Below are 23,967 nucleotides of genomic sequence, written 5' to 3'. Positions count from 1 at the left end.
TTCCACATGTAAACAGGTCTGTTGGCTTTCATGTGATGACAGCAGGTGTGTGGGTGGGCGGACTGTGCTTTCAGGCTTCAACTTAAATAGTCAATCTGAGTGGAATGAGTCATTGCAGAGCGTCAACTGTGTACCTTGAATTACGGTGGTCCATTCACATCTGGCATGTTGCATGAGATGCACGCACAGCAGGCAGAGGTGAGACTGACCACTTTTGTTGCCAAGAGACACTTAAACAGGGACCGTGGAGAATTTGATTGCTTGGAAATGTTTTTTTTTTTTTTTTTTCCTCCCACCATGCTCTGAATAGTTGTATGTTTGAGAAAACGGAGAACACAAAGCCCTCCTGGACTCGGCACAAATTGCTTTTACCTACGCTGAAAAGTTTGATTAGTGTGAGAACGTGAAATTTAAATTTAATGACTGAAATAAAAAAAGTTTGTTGCACAGCATTTTCAAAGAATTTAAGCCGCAGTGAATCTGAGCCTTGAGACAAACTTTGCTGCAGTGCGGGCCGCTCTCACATCCTGAAAGAAAAAAATCTATTGATAACCTCTGCAAACTTTTCTTCAAGGCAAAAATCACAGAATTACAAAGATTAAAACGAAGAATGATCTCGCCTGTATTAAAGGAGCAATCTGTAAGATATCTGCTGAATGAAATGATAAAGTCACCTTACTATATGATCAGACATTAAGGAAACATGCTATGTTAAAGTGCTGGCTTCTCTGACAACAATGCAGCAGCCAGTATGTCCTCCTTCTAACTTTAGATTCTGCTCCTGAATGCTCTGGATTTGTTTGGACCAGAGAAGGTAGGCGGTTTTAAGACACCCCACACGGCCGTTTTGGACACCCCTCGGTTTGTCAGATATGAGAGCAGTTATCAGGTCAACAGGTGTTGCAGCGATGGAAGCGGGCAAGAGAAGTGGTTCAGATAGAAGTGATTGTACCCGACCTAAAAAGCCTCTGCATGTTTCTAATAAGCTCCACGAGCAGAAACGTGCTCAAACTAGGATCAATATTGGAGATACTTTTGAAAAATGGAGAGAGGTTAGAACACAGAAAGGTTTACAGACCCATGCAGACCTGGATAAACACTGAAGCTTCAGTGTCCACCACATGGTGACCTGTGTGAGCATCGACTCTAGAGGGGGGGGGGGGGGGGGGGGGGGGGGGGGGGGCAGACAGCTCTCTACAATGTTTAGAATTTGGACTGCAGTACCCATTTTAAACACTAGGAGTCAGAGTTACATACTGCTCCTTTAAGAATTATCCAGTAGTGATGTTGAATCTAAAATCTCCAGCCTAAGGATGCAGAAACACATTAGCCTCTTAGAATTAATAATGACAGGACATTTTGCTCTTTTTGAAACATTTGTGTTGAATACTAATGAGTGACTGATGCTCTAAAATATGTTTGTTCTTGTGCATTTAAGTCCACAGCTGTAGAAAGGGTAACAGCAACAATTAGGATGAGTTGGTTTATCAGTAAATCTGTTTTTAATCCATTCAGGGATTATGTTTAATACCCTCTGTTACATTAAGCCGCACACCGCTTCTTATGCCTGTTTTTACTGAATGTCTTTCATCAAAGTGTTGACATGTCTGTGTTTGTAAAGCCGTGAGGAGGACGGATATCTGCACAGTAAAGAAATGTCAACAGTCTAATTAGATTTTATATTTTAAGGTTTAATTTAAGGTGATAAACAGGCCAGGTAGCTAACCATGTGCCCAAACTTACCTTCCCACATTGCTGATACACTGTAAGACTTCAAGCCGAAGCAGACATGATTTTTGAGTCGTACAACTCATTTTGACATCGGGGTGAATTTCAGCCCAATCGCCCAGCGTCAATCATTTAGTGGACACTGAGCTATGGCGGCCGATTAAGACCTAAACAGCTGCTGCCGATCAGTCAGATGAATTTCAGACATGTTTCATATTTTGGTTGTACGACTCCACACAATCGAAACATCAGAGTAAAGCCACAAGCCGACTGGCAGACTTCAGGACTTTTTCACCTGATTTTACCTGCCCAAACTGACAGACAGCGACTGAAATCACCATGGCAACAGCAGGCATGCCCTTGTCATCTGTCTCCCCCCCTTCTATCATGAAAGAAATCGACCTATAGCAGAAAGATCTCCAGCTGACAGGGAATATATGATTGAGGTGCTAGTTTGCTTGGGTTGTTGTGTGTGTGAGAGAGGGAATGTTGTTGCCGGTGAGTGTAGCCCAGCTGAGCCGTCTCTTAGGTCGTGACCCACAATGCCGGACTTTAAACGCCCTATGTTAACTGTTGTACATTAATTAAATAACAAAACAAAAACATATAGGAGTTTAAATGAAACATATTATGCAAAATACACTTTACCATGTTTTTCTGACACTAACATGTGTCCCTAGTCTGTCTACAAACCCCCCAATGATGAGAAAAGTCCATCCTCTCCGTCTTTTACCTGCTCCACTTTTCAGAAAATGTGTGCTCAAACAGGCTGTTTGGAGATTTTCCTTTTGTGACATCACAAAGGGCAGTAGCCCCTCCCCCAGGTGGGTGACACTCCCACAGCTAGGTGTTTGTTCTGCCCTCTGAGTCTGCCTTCTCACCGTAAACAATAGGACATGGAGCGAGACACCCAAGTCCTTCCAGAGAGGGGGCGTGGTCAGATGCAGCTCATTTACATATTTAAAGGTACAGACACAGAAACAGTCTGTTCTGAGCAGGACTGAAATAGAGGGGTTTATAGTCATGATCAAATACAGGATCAGAGTGGATTTAGAACAAGAAACTTCACAGACATGTTCTGGGGAGCTCTGAGACTTATTTAAACTTTTTTAAAAGGAGGAGGATATGAGACCTTTAAACTACAAATGTGTTTTTTTTTTTAATGGGTGGTATATTCTTGAAAATTTGTGTCATTGTCAGTGTTAGCATCAAGCTAACAAACTACACTAAGATGTACGGCACAATCCATCGGTGAGAATTCCTCCTATCCCAATCAGAATCAAAATCAGAAATAATTTATTAATCCCAGGGGGAAATTTGATCCCCGGTTGAATAACACACCAGCTGCCCCTGTCACATCATTGAACTTTTCTTCCTATGTTCACTCATAGTCTGCGTACTTTATGGATGTATAAGAATAGTCAGAGCGATTACAGAGGACATAAATAAGAATGTGCTGCTGAGTTGATGAGGAAGTCGGTTGTGTTAACGCTGATTGTCCTCTTTGGTGTACTGACCATTGCTGGTCAAGTCATTACCTGAGATTGAGATTGTGCAGGTTGTATATAAGGGTGAATATGTGGGGACCAATAAGGTGATATGACGCTGATGCATCCACTTTCATCCAAACTCGGCTGCAGCGTTGTTTGTGTTCCTGGACTTTTGTGTTTTTTAAGGCACAGGCTTTGCAAACTTAATGCTGTAGTATGCGTCATTGATTTGGGCTTTTCCCTATTCAAATTAGGCTTTATATAAAATGAAGTAAAGCACAATTTTTAAAAGCCAGAGGTGGCTCCAGCAGGCGGATGAAACTGTTTGCTCTAAATGAAAGTGACATTTGAATATAAAGCACATGTTCGCTGTTCCTGATTTAGTTCTTTTAAGTAGTTTGAGTTTTCTTTGAATAAAAGGAAGGGGTATTCAGTTTGTTCTCTGTGAAGTCACCATTTTTGTGTTCCTGTCAACAAGTAGAGGGAAAAAAAGGGAGGCGAGTTTAAGAATGCATTATCTGAGATTTCCACTCTCAGTCTGAGTAGCACGAGCTGTCAGAAGCAAGGACGCACCAATGACTCTCTCAAACTCTTTAAAAGAGCAGAAAGTCGTCCCGTCCGCCCACCTGCTACATTTAGAGCAGAACGTTGACGGGTAAAGCTTCAGTAAAAGTAACTTCAGCTGGAGACATAAGCGTAGCATAAGGCAGGGAAGTGAAGGTGCCCCAGAGGTATCGCATGCCAAACGAAGAGAGAAACAGAGTTATCACAGCCCGAGCTCAAGAGACTCTGAGGGGAAGCCAACGGAAATTACAAATCAGATGCTGCAGCCTTCAGGTGAAAACATTTTATCCCAACTCCGTCTGAAAATGGAGGAACTACATTTTCAGTTTAGCGGGCATAAGTTATTCAGTGTGTGACCAGATTGTGGTGTTGTTGTCTTCAGTGCTTCCAAAGGCCTGTAGATCTGTGTCCAAATCAAAAAACAGAGTCGGAGTAATAAATGTATACAGCCACAACAGCTTGTGCAACATTTCTCTCTCTCAACTAAAGAAAAAAAAAACATTTATTTTAATTGAAATTCTACATAACAAAAACCTGTTATATTTGCTTAACACTGATTAATGATAACATGTCCCCAGACTGCATTTTAAATTAACCCGATGACTCAAACTGTGTCTGGGAAAATGAATCCTCCGTTTTGGGTTTTTAGGGTTTTTCTGCAGTTGTGAGGAAAGATCGTTGAGAAATGATTTAGGTGTAAAGAAGAAATCAGCAAATCATCAGTAAACATGGTACTAATGTGAATTCCAAGAAATACAACTTTAGAGGGGATAATATCCCCTCCAACTTAATCGTAGTGAAGTTTAAGATTAATTTCAGCTCAAATTAAGACATTTGAAAAAAGGCCAGTTCACTTTGTGGGATTTGAGCTTGGGTCCATCCAGTCCCATCAGATAGCTATTAACCAGTGAGGGCCTGATTCACTGAAGGAGTGTGAGTCTTTCACACCCACTAAACCTGCAAAAGAGTCAGAAAGACACCATCCAATTCACAAAACATGCACAACGGGTTAAATACTCCTGTAAAGTGCTACAGGAGCTGTTTGTGTATATTTAAATGAGCACCTTAAATGCATTTATTTGGGAAACAATTGTTTCTTTCTAGGCTGATCTTAAGTGAAAAAAAAATCACCTTATTAGCCCACTGTCCTCTGATTGGTCAGCTCTGTTTGCAGTCGCAGCAGTGAGTGATGCTGCATTCATGTGCCGCTCGGGTGGTCCAAGTTTCCAAGTTGGGAAGTCTTTTTTCCGACTTCAGTGTGTTCACATGTTCTCAGTTCAGAAAGTCGGAATTTTGTCACAACACGGTGCAGATGCTACAAAGAAGATCTGTGGAATGAAACTGATAAAAGTATAAATTTGAGCAAAAAGTTGATGTGCAGTACGTGAATTAATAAAAAAGTGTTAACTTTAACCAAACATATTTTGCCCCTCTATTTGATGACGATTATGACGTCAAGTCGGGAAGTCGGGAAGTCGGGCACCTCATTCTTTTCCGAGTTTCCGCGTTGTTGTTCCGACTTTATGTGCATTTTACAACTAGTTTTTCCGATGTGTCCGACACCACATGAATGCACCATATGCTTCCAAGTGGGCGTGTCCTAAAACTATGCCGATGCTTTTATCTAATTGGTCGACAGAAGTCTCACCAAGCTCTCGTTACTTTTCGTACAGAGCAGCAGAAAACAACGTCTGTGGATTACACCAGAAACTTTATATATTGTGTTTACAAAAAAAACTTTGCTGAGGTTTAGTTATGGACATCCAACATGGTAACAGATCTCCTTTAAGGAAGTAACTAAACCTGCAAAACCCGCTGTGTTAATTGCCCTCCTTCTCCTGAAGCTTCTAAGTTGAAACATGTCAACATATCTATTTTTGAGTTTTTTGTTTCCTCCATATTCATATGATGTCATATATTTCACAATTTAGCTCAATTTAAATCAAAATGTTTCCTGAGGTTTTGAGGTCAATGTCAATCACAGCTGATGAAAGCTCTCCTACACACTCCTGATGAAGTGGATTAGCTGCATTACTCCGCAGACGTACAGCTTACAATCTGGAGCTTATGATTGCTGTTTATGATAAAATGCCAAAGTGAAGAAAAACATACTTGAGAGATTTAATTCACATTTTTAAGAGGGGGCGAGATAAACAGGATGATCCCTCGAGCATGTTCTAGGTCCTACCTCCAGGTCTCCGACGGCTGGAAGACGGCCACAAAAAAAGAAATCTAATAATCAAGTGTGAAATTTATAAACACACAAAAACGAGAAGTGTTTGGAAGAAAATGTGTTCTGTTATGAGTTTGAACAAACTCCATCTTAACTTTCAAATCTGAGGGGGGATGATGTCGTTTATCACAATAACTCAAGAGGAGTCTGTGCTTGAGCCTTCATTTCATCACACCGCAGTTTCCTCTAATGACAAAATGATCTAATTAGATGGTGGAGCGTGGAGCTGCATGTATTTGCATATTAATGATGGAAGGCAACACGATGTCGTTTTCTTCTGCTCTGTGCTTTAAAATGAGCGACTTTGGGGGTTTAGGCGGAAAGATTCAGACACATTCATCAGGCGTCGTGTGTTAATTTTACGCCTTGATTCATAGATTTATTAATCTGATCTCATCTGCATTTATTGTTTAACATCTCATTCAAACACAACTTAGTCAAAGAAAGTGGAATGTCAACACGTGGACCCGATGACCTGCATGTGATTACAGGAATAATGGAGCTTCTCTCTCTTCCTGCAGACTGACAGGCAGGTAAATAGTTCTGTCCTTTAACACACAGCCAGTGATTTTTGCACATCCGCCCACACACACAAATACACACACACTTCAAACTACACACACACAAACACGCTCCTACTTGTGCTCCGGGAAGAGCATCCTTTAAATGTTTTTTGCTAAATGAGGATCTCTGGTATGCGAGCCACCTGCCACGTCGCGTCCTGCCAGATCAACTCATCTGCGGGAGAGGAAGCGGCGCCGAGTGGGAGGTACTCGACCCCGTGGTCATGAACACCTCTCGGCTGTGTGTCGCTGCAGCAGCTAGTGGGAGGTGGGGAGGGGGAGGGGGGGATACATTGACTTTATCTCCATCTACAAAGTGGAGCAATCTCAATCACACACATCCGGTGCGGAATACAGATTTTTATTTCCATGATAGAAGGAGGCCTCTTTCAGGTTTGTGTGAAAGCTCTGTAAAGCCGATTTCACATCTGCACACCTGAAGATATCTGGATCATTTCAGGAGGACTGCTCCTGAAATCTTCCTGACCTGACTGTTCACATACACACCTCGGACGGGAGGGGGGTGGGGCCGTTCTCCTGATGTAAGACATGATGTGAGAAAACCAACGCAGAAGCGACAGGTGAAGCAACAGAGTCAACTATACAATGCTGTAATGAGAATATCTGCCTTTATATCAATGCTATGTGTAGTTTAATGTACTCACAATGTCGACAAAAGAGCGGAGAACAACATACTGGAGAAGAGAAAACCTAATGCAGCCGTTTATTAGCTGTGATTAGCGATGGTGTGCAGACAGTCTATGAACCCTACAGGCTATAAACGTCTAAACCCCCTCCCACTCACTGGAGGATAATATCCTGCTGCGTTCTCACATCAGCTCACTTGGACTTAATGCAGAAAAAAATACAAGCTGGCTGTCAGGAGAAACTCCAGATGAAGTCCCAGTGAAAAATGTAGCTGTTTGCATTCACATATTTATGTAGCTCCAACTGCAAATATCAGGAGTTTTTCAGGAGTCTTATTGCAAATGTGAAAAGGATGGGCTGAACATTTTTTTAAAGACTAATTTTTGGGCTTTTTTATGCCTTTATTGTGGAGATAGGACAGTGGATAGAGTTGGAAATCAGGGACAGGGAGAGTGGGGAATGACATGCAGGAAAGGAGCCACAGGTTGGATTTGAACCTGGGCCGCCTGCTTCAGGGAATACAGCCTCTGTACATGGGGTGCATGCACCAACCACTCGGCCACCTGCACCAACAGCTGAGCATTTGTCAACAGATAAAATCAGCAACAATGAAAAAGAAAAGGAGCTAACATGTTGTAGTCAAAAAAACATTTTGTACAGTGTTTTATTGACCAATAGGATATAAAGAAGAAGTAAAACGCTTTATTTTGTACTATTATTTACACCTTTGTTGTCTCTTTAATTCCCAGTAGCCCCTTTAGTATAAAAAATACTTATTCCATAAAGTGGAGAGAGGAATCACTCCTGGCTAGTTCATCCAGCAGTTGACGTCCTCCATCATGATGCATGTAGCAGTCAGTGTGGTTTAAATGGAGGGTAATGTGAAGCGTGTTTCTGAACACTCCCATTCAAAGCTTTCAGTCATCATGACAGTGATGCCTGCACTGACACGCTGAGTCACAGCAGGCGATGCCGTTAGCTGGGATCAGGGGAGCTGAGATGGTTCACAACACGACCTCTCTCCTCCATCTGCAGCCGGCTTCTGAGAGCTTCTGTGCACAAACTCGTTGTTAAACATGTGAAGGATTACGTTACTTAATATGGGAATGTCAAAAAAGCTTTTTAGGCTTTTAAGAAACACTCACTTACCGTGCTGTGTTTGCATAACGCACGTCGTTGAATAAACATTCAAAAACAAAGTGGTCCAGGTTGAACGAGCCGCTCAGTCGAGGGCTCTGTTTTTTTCGACAAAGGTAGAGACGGGGGTGGCATCTCTCTGGTGGATTAGTGTTGAAGTTCTTCACTGGAGTTGCAAACAAGCTCGGTGTGTTCAATGTAACACAGCTCTGCTTTCATGGTGTCTACTATTTAGGAATATAGACTGTGATGGTGATATAAGCTAGGATGTTTGAAAACTCAAACAGCAACTGAAAAATGGATCTTTTAAACATCAAACTGTCTGGAAAACAATGAAATAATTGTCTTTCATGCAGACAAACAACTTGAATATATCACAAAAACACGCAATCGCTGCAGGATAATCCAACCATCTGATGTCCATTGATCGTGTTTTTCATAGAGACTCTCCCTCTGTGCCTCCATCTGTTTTTAGCTTGTGATGCAGGAGCTATGAACTTCCTGTTCATGGTCACTCAAACCTTTGATCAAGACTTTTCCCAAAAAAAGTATGTAGTTTCTCAGCAGGGCAGAGAAGCAGCCGGTCACTTTCTGTGCTCCTCAAAAGATGAACTTGTTCACAATATTGGCACTCCCAGTTACTGCTCGCATCAAATTTAAAACTCTGCTGCTCGCTTTACAAAAACAGCGACAAAAAAAACGTTTTTACCTCCTTACCTAAACTCTCTCATCCCGGTCTCCATCCAACCTAATGGCTAATGCTAATGCTAGCTTTACACCTGCCTGAAAACTTTCCAAGTGATTTCCCCTGATCTTGGTTGTTAGGTGTAAGTTGGTCATGAAACACAATCCAAGCTGTTTTTAAGGCAATCTTCTCAGCATGACGTTACTGTTGAGGAAATGACTAAGAAATTGACTCAATACAATAAGACTCAGTTGACTCAGATGGCTTACGTTGATGAAAGTTTATACATAAGATGAATACTTGAGGAGACATGATTCAACATCACACTTCTGTTCCCGTGTCTTGCTCAATCACATTTGCAGAACTCTTTGAAAGGCATCGCATATATCCTAAAAGACATAATCATTATCAGGGTCACATTGACTCACCTAGACTAAACTGTGACGTCTATAACACTAGAGCAGACAATAAGTCTACCAAACATCCTTACAGATATCAGGAAGAACAGTTGACACTCTCTAAGCTGTACTTGGTGTTCTAATAACAGCTGAACTCTGTCAGGTCTGACTGACATTAGAGAACAGTAAATAAACCTAATGACATCTGTACATTATAATCTAAATAACTACAGAAATTCCACCACAGTTACGATTAATTAGAACATATTTAATATAATCAAAGTAGGAGGAAACTGTTGCGCTTCACACTCACCGAGTGGAGGTCGGTGCTCTCAGAGAAGGACGTAAGACGCACAACAAATATAATTCAGTGGATACCTTCTTCAAGACAGGAACCAAAGAAAATACTGGAGCACATGAATCACTTAAAGGTGCACTGTTTAGTTTTGGTAGATAAATGTGAAAGCTACCAGGAGAGTTACAGTTTCACCATAACTTCTTGTGTAGCATTTTATGTTAGAACAGTTACAGGGACCAAATGTTCCTGTGAGGACAGTTTGTGTATAGAGTTCTGAACATATAATACAGAATCTGTACACTTCTCCAACTTTCACATTTCTCAACCAAAACTCCACAGTACACCTTTAAACTTGTTTCCAGAGTATAAAAGACATTAGTCAACTGGCTTTAAATTCAGTGTGAACACTGTGAGACGCTGGATTTAATGTGAACAGGAAGCTTCCTTTGCTCCACTGTCAATACAAGAAGATGAATGAGATGTACCAGTTAAGTCTTACACTAGAATAGATTATCTTTGCCCACTTCAGCGGTTTAAAAAAAAAAAGCCCCTAAAACATCTCTTTACCCTACTTCTCTCCGCCTGCCTCTGGCCTATATTTCAAACTTATCATTGACTACATCTCAGCTACATATTTGAAAGATGTTAAAGATGCATATCTCTTGTAGCGCCTTGAAGGCTAGCTTCCTTTCCTTTGTAAAAAAAAAAAACAGTGTGAAGATGTGAGGAACGAGGCTATTTGTGAGACACGGAGCTGCGTCATTCATCAGATTCTGTGATTAAGTTTCTAAAGGCCTCGTCTCCGTCTTCTTATTCTAATTGAACTACATCGAACGCTCACTCTGGAAATTACTTACTTGTCGGGCCCTTGCTCATTCTTCCTTAATGTTCTTTGTCTTTGTTTCTTCTCTGCACTTGCTCTTTTGACTTTAATCACCCTCTTTGTCTGCTCCTCCCCACCCCCTCTTCCCCCTCCTCCCCCCCACCGCCTAATTAGCATCCCTAATCACAGCTGAGCATCTCACAGACACTGTCAAGTAGGATGTTGTTTATCCATCCTAATTCAGGATGTGTATCTAAGATCCCCTCACATCCAGGTCACATGTCTGTGCTACAATAAATATTTCATTGACCTTGATGGCAGAGACTTCTGGTACATCCGTCCAGCTCAGAGAGTAACTTAGATTTACTCTTTGTAAAGTGGAAATAGCTCATTTAGTTCCTACTGAGACACAAATATGACTGTAAATGAGGTTCTGTCTTCTCTCTCTCTCTCTCTCTCTCCATGGAGAAACACAGAGGGGCCGAGCGAGGGCGAGATATGAGAGAGTGCGTGATGATGTTAAAAAAAAATACTCAAGTGTTTACCAATTACAGCCATGTTACATTTTTAAAGATATCAAAGATTTCACCCCTCTTTCAGTACCACTGTTGCATCCTGAAGCAGCGTCTAGTGAAACTGTCTGAAGCATAAAAAGGAATATGACTTCACTCCTCATCGATCTAGTTTCATTTTTGTGGTAGTGTTTATGAGTACAGGATCATATAAAGGGTTTATGTTTATGGGTGCATCCTGTGGTTTGGTCCCATTTTTTTTAACAAGCCACACAAACATCAAACACACAAATATGTGGCAGGGCTGCGAGGCAAACATGACCGAAGAAACAAATAAGGAAAGCAGAACAAGATCCACACACCAAGAAGCTCCCGTTTGAAGGACTTATTATGTGACGTTTAGAGCCGACATGCTCTACCTCAGACTTGAAAGTGTATTTTGTGAGTCACAATCTTAAATACACATCAACATAGACTTGTTTCAAGTCCAAGGAAGAGCATGTTGGCTGAGGATGGGTGAGATGGAATAAGTTGCAAGAAGATGGAGGGTGGGTTTCAGGCAGGTCGTCCACCAACGACCCCGAGGAAGCTACGAGACATGAGAGCTCAGGAGCTCCCCGGAAAAGATGTGGTTAGTAACGGTTTAAAGATAATGACATGCAGTAATATGATGTGAATGCACAGACATAGAGAGAGATGGGGGGGGAGGGGGGATAGGAACTCAAGGTACCAGTTCCCCCGTCAGTCTAAGCCTATAGCAGCATAACTAGGAGCTGGTCTACACCAGCACCGGCCCTAACTATAAGATTTATCAAAAAGGAAAGTTTGAAGTCTATTCTTAAAAGTACAGACTGTGTCTGCCTCCCAGACCCTGACTGGAAGATGATCCCAAAGGAGAGGAGCCCGATAACTGAAGGCTTTACCTCCCATACTACATTTAGAGACTGTCGTGGCTCCTTTACTGGAGTATTTTTGAGTCTTTTCACCAACCAGTTCTGGGGCAAGACCACTCACACTCTTAAACATCAGCTTAATAAATGACACATTTATGAAATTGTCAAAGCTTAATAAATGAATTACGCTTGATTGAAGATATTTTGGCACAACAATATAAATGAATAATGAAATCATAAATTGGATGCTATGTCTTTTAACATAAAAAATGTCCATCTAATGGGGTGCTTTACTCTTTCAAATGTTTAATATTTCAGTAGATACAAAGTTCACATGGCGCAGAGTTCTGAATAATTCATTCAACACAAACTACATGACATCAAGATCATCATCGGGGCAGGATAGTCCTCCAGAAAAGTCTCAATTGTTTGTTTTCATTGGTGTAAAACACATCACAATGTCCCCTGACTTCAGCAGTGGAAGTACCTGAAGGCATCATGATACATATTACAGCGAGCGTGGGAGGGAGCGGGGTCATGGCGCCCACAGCCTTTTTGCTCAATGATCTAAATAACTCACTCTGTGTAACTCTTGCAGTTTTTCCAAAAGAAGAGGTTATTGTCATTTTTTGGCCGGAATGAAACTTTACCTTTGTTGAGAGCATGCAGAAACATCTTTGATTTCTTATCTTTTCAAAGTGATGCGTCAGAGTGTAGAGCTGCTTTGAAGCTAGCACATGTAGCAGTTTAATTATCAGACCTCGAGGAATGCACTCAAATCGTCTCTCACAAACAGCTGGGACGGCTCTCTCTTTAACACTTCTCTCCCGCTCTGTTCTCCGGGGAGACAGCCGGTGCTTTGCAGCCAGCTGTGGCTGCAGGTGTGGGAGTGAAAGCAAAAGATGGCGATGGTTGTCTCCGCTGTCAGAGGGCTCTGCCACATCCACTCCCCCCAGCTGCCTTTGCATTCTGTGCCTGCCACAAGTTGCAAACTTGACGGCTGCTAAATGGGAACAAACATCTGCCTCTTTCGCTGCTTAAATTGTATGATAAGAAAAAAAAACATATATGTTATATAGTGCTTTCTTTTCTCTGTTTCCCAGGTAACAGAGACGAGGACGGGCCCTCTCGGCTGCAGCAATTACGACAGCTTGGATTCAGTTAGCTCGGTGTTGGTTCACAGCCCGGAAAATAAGATCCACCTGAAGGGTGAGTCTGGACAACGCACACACACGGACACGCACACACGCAAGGCACAGCAACAAACAGTCTATCACATGTGTCAGTCTGAAATGTATGCACATCACACCCTCACACAAATGCACAAAAATAGAAAAATGTTGCATGTTCATCTCAAGTTCATGCACTCAAACACCTCTTCAGTTCCTTATATAAGATGAGTATGTGTTCACACATACACACACACACACACACACACACACACACAAACACATTTTAAAGGATATTTGTGTCATACATGCAACTTACAAACAGACATACCTTTGTGTGATTTTCTTTCCACTACAGATGCTTTTGCTTGTGTTTAATGAAAGTCTGTTCACACCAGAGCTGACCGTGCAGAGGTAGTGTGCATGGATAGCTTGCAGTAGATTCAGTAGACTCACCTGCTATACTTAGTTTATTCTATTAGTCCAGATTTAGCATTATTTCTGATACATGAATTATTCACATGTGTGGCCCCTTTTTTCTATTTAATTAAGGCACTTGCGCTGTAATCAAAAATAAATCCTCCAAACAACTAAAAAGCAAATGTGTTGGAATTTAATAATAAAGGAGACACGTCTTTGGTTTTGTGTGAATAATACATTTTTCTGAGACACACTCACCATGGAAGACCAACACCACATCAGCATTAGGTCTAATTTATTATAAAGTTGATCTTCATACTGTAAGTGTTACTGGATCTTTTTTGAACTGCACCTCGGTAGGTGGTGAAGCTGTGCCAGAAAATCAGTCTCTGCTTCTTCAACAATCCACGTTTCAGCATTAATGAAACCTTCTTAAGATGCCACAGGTGAGACGTGGACCCATGAAGAGCCCGCCAGATGAATACTACCTCTGCACTCTGAATTCTGGTGCACAACAAAAAAAGATTTCCTCTATGCACAAGCAAAAAGTGATCAGAAACATGTGTGTGCGCTACAGACGCCAGTGAGTGTGGGACATTCATGAAATAACCAGATGTGTGTCTTTTTGTGCGTGTATGAATCTGTTGCTGCCCAACACACACACACACACACACACACATACACACACACACACACACACACACACAGACACACACACACACAGACACACACACACACACACACACACACACACAGACACACAGACACACACACACACACACACACACAGACACACACACACAGACACACACACACACACACACACACAGACACACACACACACACACACACACACACACACACACACACACACAGACACACACACACAGACACACACACACACACACACACACACACAGACACACACACACACACACACACACACACACACACACACAGACACACACACACACACACACACACACACACACACACACAGACACACACACACACACACACAGACACACACACACACACACACACACACACACACACACACACACACAGACACACACAGACGCACACACACACACACACACACACACACACACACACACACACACACACAGACACACACACACACACAGACACACAGACACACACACACACACACACACACACACACACACAGACACACAGACACACACACACACACACACACACACACACACACACACACACACACACACACATAGTAAATAGACATTCTCTTATCTCATACATCTTAAATTCATTCACACAAACAGACTCTGAGGAAAAGGATGGGATTGTGTGCAGTACAAACACACACACACACACACACACACACACACACACACACACACAGACTCACAGCTCGGAGGAAAAGGTCCTCCTGGGGAAAAGGACGGGATTCACACACACGCTTGAAAACACACACTAACACCACCTCCATCCACCACCCTGCCGCGCCTCTCACCTCCTGTGTGTAGTAGTTGGCCATGGTGACCCTTTGCTTTACGCTGCAGTGGTTTATATGTCTGTTCTGCCTGGCTGCTTCTCAGTCTCATGGGGAATCTGTTATCTTACCAGGCTGTAGATAGAATGTGTATCTGACCACGCTGACCCCCCGGCCCCCCTCCTCTATACAGCTGCACCATGAAACACTCGGTACACAAGAAAAAGTAAAGGTGAAGTGCTAATCCAATAATGCAATCTTGTTTTCCAGTCCACCAGATTAGTCCTAAATAATTTCCATTGGCTCTATTGGCGGTACTAAGAAACCTCACTTTTACATCCCTCCAGGTAATCACTTAATTACTTCCATCCAGTCTGCACTGTTACGAACTCAAGCTTCTGTGTTTACTCTGTGGCACATGAGGCAGCGTACACCATCGAGTTAAAGACATTCACTGTCAACATTTACTCGACTCGTCCTCTAACACATAACTCTGCATTACACAAATGAAGAAGTTTTTATTCCTGTTATTTATATCTGTGATGAAGTATTAAATAGCTCACTAGTACTACATCTAACCTTTTTTACGATCAGCATAAAGCGTTCAATGTTGAGTCATACTTTTGTAGGGGGCAGAGTTTGATGGAATAAAGATGTGAAGCTGTGTATAGAGGCCTCATAAATATGGATTTAAGTAAATGAATGAAGTTCCAGTGAAGGGCTGACTCTTTATGTACCGTTGTTTGTGTAAGTGAGGCCGTTCCTCAGCAGGAAACATTGGCTCAGGGTTAATCAAGTAATCACTTCATTTCTACAATCAGTCAAGTTCATTGGTCACTTGTTATCATGTACACTCGGTTCTCTGTGACAATTATTCTTTGGTTCCTTATATATCCATAGGGTTTTGTTGCCATGGCAGTGAACTGGCATTAATGATCTGTAACACAGCAGTGGTGTGTGTCCCTCTGTGTGCTCGGGTCCAAATCACTGCATGTGTTGATCCTGATGTGTCTGAAAAAGAACATTGGTATGGAGCTATTATTCTGGTGTAAAAAGATCCACAGATGTGTAAAAAGATCCACAGATGTGTAAAAAGATCCACAGATATGTAAAAAGATCCACAGATTTGTAAAAAGATCCACAGATGTGTAAAAAGATCCACAGATGTGTAAAAAGATCCACAGATGTGTAAAAAGATCCACAGATATGTAAAAAGATCCACAGATGTGTAAAAAGATCCACAGATGTGTAAAAAGATCCACAGATGCGCACACATAAAAAATACACACAAATCATCGTTTACAACTGAGGAGGGCGTCTCCATTGGCTGTCATGACTTTTGCAACACAAGATCCTCAAATACGTACATATATCCTCAAAAGTGTGTGTGACGATCTGCAAACATGTGTGTGTGTTGGGGGTTTGTTGCCCTGAGCTCAGGCTCGTATTTGTGTGTATTTTCAGGACTTACAGCAAAAAAAACTAATTTTCTGCTATTATTAAAAAAGTAAAGATTTTAAAATTGGTCTACATATTTTCGGATCTGTGCATGCATTTGTGGATCAACTCTGCAGGGCTGTGCTGTCATTGGCTGAAGGAAACACTCAAGCTGCCCACCCAGAAACATCCCATATTAACTAAAACAACACAAAACATGATAATCCAGAGGACAGGGTCTCTGCAGACACAGTCCCCACTGCACATGTATCGAGGCCCAGCAGTGAGGTCTGAGCGGCATTACTTCTGTAAAGACTGTTGTCATAGAGACAGGATGGACGTACAGCGCTTTTCTTCTCAGCGCACAAACGCTTCATGTAAACACTCTCGGGCACACAGCTAGCACTTTTCTGCCTGGAAAAAACGCCAGGTGGACACGGGGCGTTACTGGTCCCCTCATTAAAAAAAATTCAGAACCCCTGTATAGATTCTGAAAGTGTGGCTTCTATTCAAGTGTTTTCACACCAGCTTTACTCTTTAATGCACTCTGCACAATAATAAAACACCTTCCCTGCTGGGTACATGACAGAGATGATGAACGAGGAAGCTCCTGTTCAGGCTAATTGTTTTCTCACATGGAGACAGCAATGGAATAACCCAAAGTGAGCCACCTAGGAGACGAGATTCCACAAAGTTTGAGACACAACAAGTGTTCCTCCTCAGATGACCTCTGGTTGAACATGACTTGTTTATGTGATGACTCTTCGGTCTAAAGCAGCTGACATTTTGGTGCAGACAAAAACCCAGCCGGCTCATTATTTTCCTTTTCTGGTTTTTATACTTGTGAGAGATAAATGCTCATCTCCACCCGCAGGAGCCAAGATGATTGTGGGCCTGCTCTTAGTTGTCGTCCTTTTATATTTTCTCGCATCACTGTCTTTAAAGGTCACTTGAAAATCAAACAGCTGACAGCTCACAGAGTCGTTTTCTCTTAGATTTTCTACTAATGCGTTTGTCCTTTTACTTTATATTTTTTGTTCAAGCTCAAAACTTTACTCTCATTTTTTCTCTGGCAAAAAAATAAAAAGCCATTCCCTCGGAGGCTGTTCTGCAGATTGTCTCACTTCAGTGTTAATAATTCAGTAGCAGCTACTTCTCCTGTACTACCCCCTGAAATGATGATCACAACTTTTGTTTTATGAAACATTTTTTAGCGTATAAGCACATTCTGTAACCAAACAGGCTTGTGGGCAGAGAGTTTAATGGGCAACCAGATTAAAAGAGCATAAAGAAAAGAGCAGAATAGCAAAACACCATTATCCTCCCCGACCAGCCGGCCTTGTCCTCTCTCTCTCTCTCTCTCTCTCTCTCTCCGAGGCCATCATGTGAGGAATAATCAGCAGCAATGTTCTTCCAAAAAACGAGACAAAGGGAAGGTCTGAACTTTCTGATTTCAGTGTGTCCTTGATTGTTCTCATCCCAAGTGAAGGGTATCACCATTTTATTTTATTTTTTTGCCAGTGCTTCACAGTGGGTACTTCAGACGTCTCTAAAGCTGAAGTGTAATTTGCTTTTCTCTTGTAAGGCCAAAGGCAATAGTGTTGTTGGATTGCAGTCAGCGTGCCCTGTGTTTCTGAAATGATGAGAATTATAACCAGGGGATCTGGCTTCAAGGTGGCTTCTAGCAAATGAGAAAAAAAAAAGATGGGTTCAGGTTGGTTTCAGGTATTAAAACACAGAAAGCATTGTTCTATGAGAGCTGGGTGACATGACATATATCTCATGTATCTATTACCTAAAATGGAACAACTGATGGTGAACTACTCTATTGGTCTGAATAAGACTTTTTTAAATTTAAACACTCATGAATAGTGGAATCATCGTTTGTTCTGGGTCCGGACATTTAAATCACTATATGTTCACAACAATGGACAGAGCCACTTCTCTATAGTGAGTGTACCAGCTGACACTCACAAAAACCATTTCGGGAAGACAGTGTGCCGATATTAAGACAATGGTTATATCTGCAGCAGACCCATTCCAGATACCATTTTATCCTCATATACTCTTTTCATGTTGTCAGTCTGTGAAACCTACAGATTAGCTTTTACTTTAGTAAATACACCAATGATCAGTTTTGGTATATCTGATAAAACAAAGAGTTCAGACACCTCATTTATAAGGTCCAGTCCCAGGGAAGTTTGATTTGTGGGTACATTAAGAGTTTGATTTTGGGTTGACTTTGCTTCCTTTAATGTAATATCCTTAATGCACCAGCATATATTGAGTTTTCAGATAAATTGTGTGTTAATAGAGGAGCTTCAATCCGTCCATGTAATGGTCATTACCAGAACTGGCACCAGGGAAGGAAAGAGGCATACACTACAGACTCAAACTGTCCTTTTATTTACTGATGGTGTAATGTATGATGTGTTTGCTGTATGTTAGGTCGTAATGGGATTGAAGAAAGTGCATCCACATTAATGTGTAAGGGTAAACCATGTATAACGCTGTCTATATCTATGAAGGCAAATGTTCTACATGAGTCCAACCCATTAGTCTGATTGGTTTTGTATAACTGGGATCTATATCTCATATCCATCATAGCCAAAAAAAAAACCTTGGGCCATGTGATTGGATACCTTTTGCAGCACTAAATAAATTCTGTTTTTAGCTGCCTTGTGTCTTAATACAATTGTTCTAAATTGGTTTTCAATAAAATTGTTTCCCATTTGAAATACTTTCAAGCCAAGTACTACAATATTACAATTAATTTAGCAGAAGCTAGTGACATACATCAGAGAGTAAGTACAACACAATCAAGGATCTAGAAAAAAGGGAACAACGTCAGTTAGTGTAAATGAACAACTTGAAGTCCAATCGGACAAACAGGTGCTGACAGGAAGTGACCAGGAGCAGAGCACAACATCGACCACTGTTCTTCAGAGTTTGAATCAGCATGAAAACCGTCAGAAAAACGTCAATTATCAAACAAAACCATCATCATCATCATCATCATCATCATCATCATCATTATCATTATCGTCATCAATAATATCATGAAGTGCGTAGGTATTCATGAAAGAGCTGGGTCTTTAGCTTTCTCTTAAAGGTGCAGAGGGACTCTGCAAATCGAATGGAGTTTGGTAGTTCGTTCCACCACCGGGGGGCGACAGAGGAGAAGAGTCTAATCAGAGACTTAGGACCCTGTTGTGAAGGTTGGATCAGACGCCTTTCATTGTCGACGTTGTGGGCGGGAGGGAGTGTAGACCTGGATGAGAGAGTTTAGGTAAGGAGGAGACGTTTTTGTCGTTGGTTTGTCAGCAAGCAACAGAGATTGGAATTTGATTCAAGCAGTAACTGGGAGCCAGTGTAAGGAGATGAACACAGAGTACCAGAAGTACCCACCAAACCAGAACAAAGAAGTTTGAATGACTATGTATGCAGCCTTATAAACACTATCAACACTTCATGAGGCTGACTGGCATCAGCTGTTGTCTAATGTTTCCCATAAAATAGTCCAAAGCCTGAGGTTTGGGGTTGCAGCTTGTTGAAGTTAATCCCATTGAAACCTTTTCTTGCTGAAACCGATATGTTTTAGGCTCAGGGCTTCTGTTTGTTTCTGCTTTGTTTAAAGTCACAAATCCATTTAGTTTTTTTTTCCTTGTACTTTAACTCTGCAATATTGAACCTGGCTTCATGCACGAGTAAACAAACATAAATTTGAACCTGATTGTGTTTGTTCACAGCAGTGACTGATTGCATTCAAAACAGCTCAATGACATTCAACAGGGGTTTTCCTGCATTCAAAAACTGGAGGCGACCACCATTGCTTAATTTCGTACTTCCTCATCAAAGTCAGACGGGTATTTTCATGTAGGCCACGGAGTCTGGTCCAACTGATGGATTTGTCATGTGTAACTGCAAATATGGCTGTACGCTGATATGGCGTCAGCGCTCTATCGTAATCAATCCCCCCCAAAAAATAGCCCTCTCCTTACGATCATATGTGACGACACAGACCGTCTCCTCACCTGTTGAAACTGTTTATGTTTGTATATGTCAGGGTGAGCCTCTGATTCCTATAATAATGGCAGAGTAAGATTTACAGACTGTATTAACAGATCATTAAAGTTTAAACCATACAGAGATAGACTTTTTTAACCCAATCAGTGAAAAGTTTTCGCATGTACCCTTATTAATACTGTGGCGCAGTTACCACCAACTCTTTGCAGACAGTTAAAAAATGTACTCTCACTGCATGTGTCGGTTAGTGACCTTGTTTGTGAATTAGACGGGTTTTGCAACAGGGTTAATTTGCATGGAAGGGATTCACTTTGGCCCCAAATGGGTGCATAATAGTTCATTGAAATACAGCACTGGAGCCTGATTACTCTGTGGAGCAGCTATGGATGCATTTAACCCTTTGTGTGTGCTTTGTGAAGTAGATGGTGTGTTTTTTTGCATCTCATTTGCAAAGTGAACTGAAGCAGCACAATCCTTTTGTGAACCAGGCCGAATGTATTAAGAAATGATTACCTTCTGTAAAGAGGAAATGGGATTGCCTGAAACAACATCTGTGTGTGTAGATTAATACAAAAATATAATTGTTAAATGTTTGTGTCCATTAGCACTTCAGTTAATTCTATATTTCTGCATCTCCATTATAACAGGATGAACGACTCTAACAACACGGCCTCTTTTTTGTTCCAGCCTCTGCACTGCTGAAGAAAAAAAATAGAAAAATAAAAGAGTATCAAAGTGAAAGGACCGAGCAGTGTTGCATCATTTTGTGGTGAAACTCTGAAGCTGATGTACATTCTCTCGGCAAGTCGAAAAATCTCTTTGTGTTTCCTATTCCCCAAATGCTCCAGTGCTGCACTTCTTTTCTCCGTCTGATCCTGGACTCTGATTGCATGCCTGTGAGTGTGTGTGTGTGTGTGTGTGTGTGTGTGTGTGTGTGTGTCGAGTACCTTTAGGCTCGGCCTGTATGTGTGTGTGTACCTTCTTTGGTTCCACCAGTGGCAGCCCTTCTCTCAACATTACTACTCGTCAGAAACATGCTGACTGGAGCCTTCACTCAGGGACGTGCTTTGAAGTGGAGAAGCCAAATCTTTAATATTTTTTTTATTGAATGTTTTTTCTCAAGGCTTCTTCCCTTTAAAATGAAACATCTTCCTTTATAAGTTCTGCAGCTATATAGTGCATGTGTGTGGGTGTGTGTTTGCATGTGTGTGGGATGGCTGAGTACGAGTGCATCAACAACACATCAAGAGTCCAGGAACATCGAGTCCAGTACACTCACACACAGGACCACGTGGGGACAACAGGGACACCTACAAACCAGTGTATCAGCTTTACACTGCACATACACAGAAAATAGTCTCAACTTCCACCACAATGCCCAGTACAAACAACAATTTGGTCTAAGTTTTTATAAGGAAGAAACACAAACTCCACCTTAAGTGCAAATGTGGGATAGTTGCTTATAAGCTCCATTTAGACCGCCATTTCACACCAAGGTATTTAGGCTCCTGTAACGACGAGACGAAATAGGGGGTTGATGTGATCACCCCTTTGTACCGTTTTTGGAGATAGTAACCTTGACCTTACAGACTCGAGACGGTTACAGCTGAGCCCGCGGGGGAGTGCAAACGCATTTATGTACTCCCTAAGGCAGGGGTCCCCAAACTACGGCCTCTCCCCGCATTTGGCCCGGCCCTCAGAACAATTCAGAGTGCATTTTAAAAATCTAAATTGTAATTTATTTTCTTTTTTTTTGTCATAGGCCTATAAAAGTTTAGCATTTCAAATAAAATGTTCTTTAGCTGTGAACTTTATCATAATTAACTCTTTCACGCATGCACATAACGAGACATTTGACCCGAAAAAATGGCAAAAATGTTAGGGAAGAGAAAATTTCATTCAGAATTCAGGGTATTTAACCAACAGTGGACTCATTTTTAAACTAATTTTTTGTTGTTCAATGCAAAGAAAAGGCTGTTTGTCTCATCTGTCAAGAGGTGGTGGCTGTTAAAAAAAGCTAAAAAAGTGGACTGTTAGCTCTGCAAACTACATTTGTACGCCAAGTTCAACTGAACCAATCTCCTGGGATAAAATCCATCTCCACAATAATACCGGTAGTCATGCCTGCACATGTTATTTTCTGTTACATACAGACCCTGGCCCCCCATCAAGGAAAGGTTAAGTTATGAGGCCCTCAAAGAAAAAAGTTTGGGGACCCCTGCCCTAAGGCCTCAGGCTCTGTTGACTTCTTCAGCCGTCGACTAGAATAGAACATAAAGATTTAGTGCTGGATGTCCTTATTCTAAATTATTGTATTTTATTGGTTTTAAAACATGTCGGGATGAATAGCTGTTTTTAAAGCCTCAAGAAATAGGGCTTCAATTAGTAAAATGCATCTATAATATTCTAGTAGATCCATCCATGTTATTCAGACCAGGTCTGTTCCAAGATTTAAAAAAAACAAAAAAAACTGTCCATTTTGCTGTTTGCACCCTTGTCAAGCAGAAACCTCTGGTGTTAAAAGATAAAGACAATGCAGCAGTGCAAAAACTGCAGTTCCTTGTGAATCCACTTGAGGCTGGCTGAAACGCCCAAAAGTCAGCTGGATTTTCATTTATTTTTGTCCATTTTGATAGAAGAAAAAAAACAGGTTTACAGCTTTGTTCAGAATATAAAAACTAACTAAACCGGGAAGGGGGGTAATGGTAATAAGAGTTATTTATAAATAGAGGCATGGCTGATCTAACAGGCGGCTGCTATGTAGCTGTTTGCCAAAAGGCTAAAGGCCCGCCTCAGCTCCCCCTCTGGCCAGGTTGCCAATCGGAGATTGAGACAGCATTTCCAATAAGGTGAACACCATCGATGGGTTTCAAAACTCTGCTTCAAAAACCAGTGGCTGACATCACTGAGACTACGTCCATGTTTTATACAGCCTATGACCATTTCTCAAGACTGTGAAAGTGTTGCGGATCAGTTTTTTTATTTGACATTGTTTTGATTCATAACTGCCTCAGTTTGAGTGACATTTCCTTCATTCGGATTGACATCACTGGAGCTCTGCACACAGAAACAAATGCATGTGACGATAAGTGAAGCCCGCAGAAAATAGATGATCAATGATCTGCCCTATATACTCCAGCAGCTGAAGACAGAACACCATGCTCAGATGCCGAAACTGTCGTCACCAATCGCACATTACGTAATTGTGTAAATCACATAATAGATGCTGAGTGACGACTGCTCTGAAGAATTAATTCGATTATTTTCTGAATTAATTAATGAATATACTAAACCCAGCACCAGGAACATTTACAGGGTTTGGTATTGTTTAATATCTGGATTGTATCACAATTTTATGTAGTTTAATGTAAAACTTAGATAAAACTGGAAAAACAATCATACAGACGTACTCAGGATACTTGTTGGTGTGTATTTTTTGGGTTTGATTATTAGCGTGTTAGGTCTG

At 41.4% G+C, this 23,967-nt stretch overlaps 1 protein-coding gene across 1 annotated transcript in view; it reads left to right on the top strand.

Moving 5' to 3' along the window:
* The window catches only part of brinp2 (bone morphogenetic protein/retinoic acid inducible neural-specific 2), a 244,065-nt gene that overhangs the window by 160,306 nt on the left and 59,792 nt on the right, over positions 1-23,967 (top strand). Inside the window, exon 5 of the mRNA XM_061043895.1 lies at positions 13,076-13,181. Coding sequence (XP_060899878.1) covers positions 13,076-13,181 — 106 coding nt within the window. The remainder of the gene's footprint in view (positions 1-13,075; positions 13,182-23,967) is intronic.

Source organism: Labrus mixtus, chromosome 8 (genome assembly GCF_963584025.1).
Source record: "Labrus mixtus chromosome 8, fLabMix1.1, whole genome shotgun sequence".
NCBI lineage: Eukaryota > Metazoa > Chordata > Actinopteri > Labriformes > Labridae > Labrus > Labrus mixtus.
The sequence above is the reverse complement of the archived record's forward strand: the minus strand, read 5'-3'. Positions and strand labels throughout refer to the sequence as shown.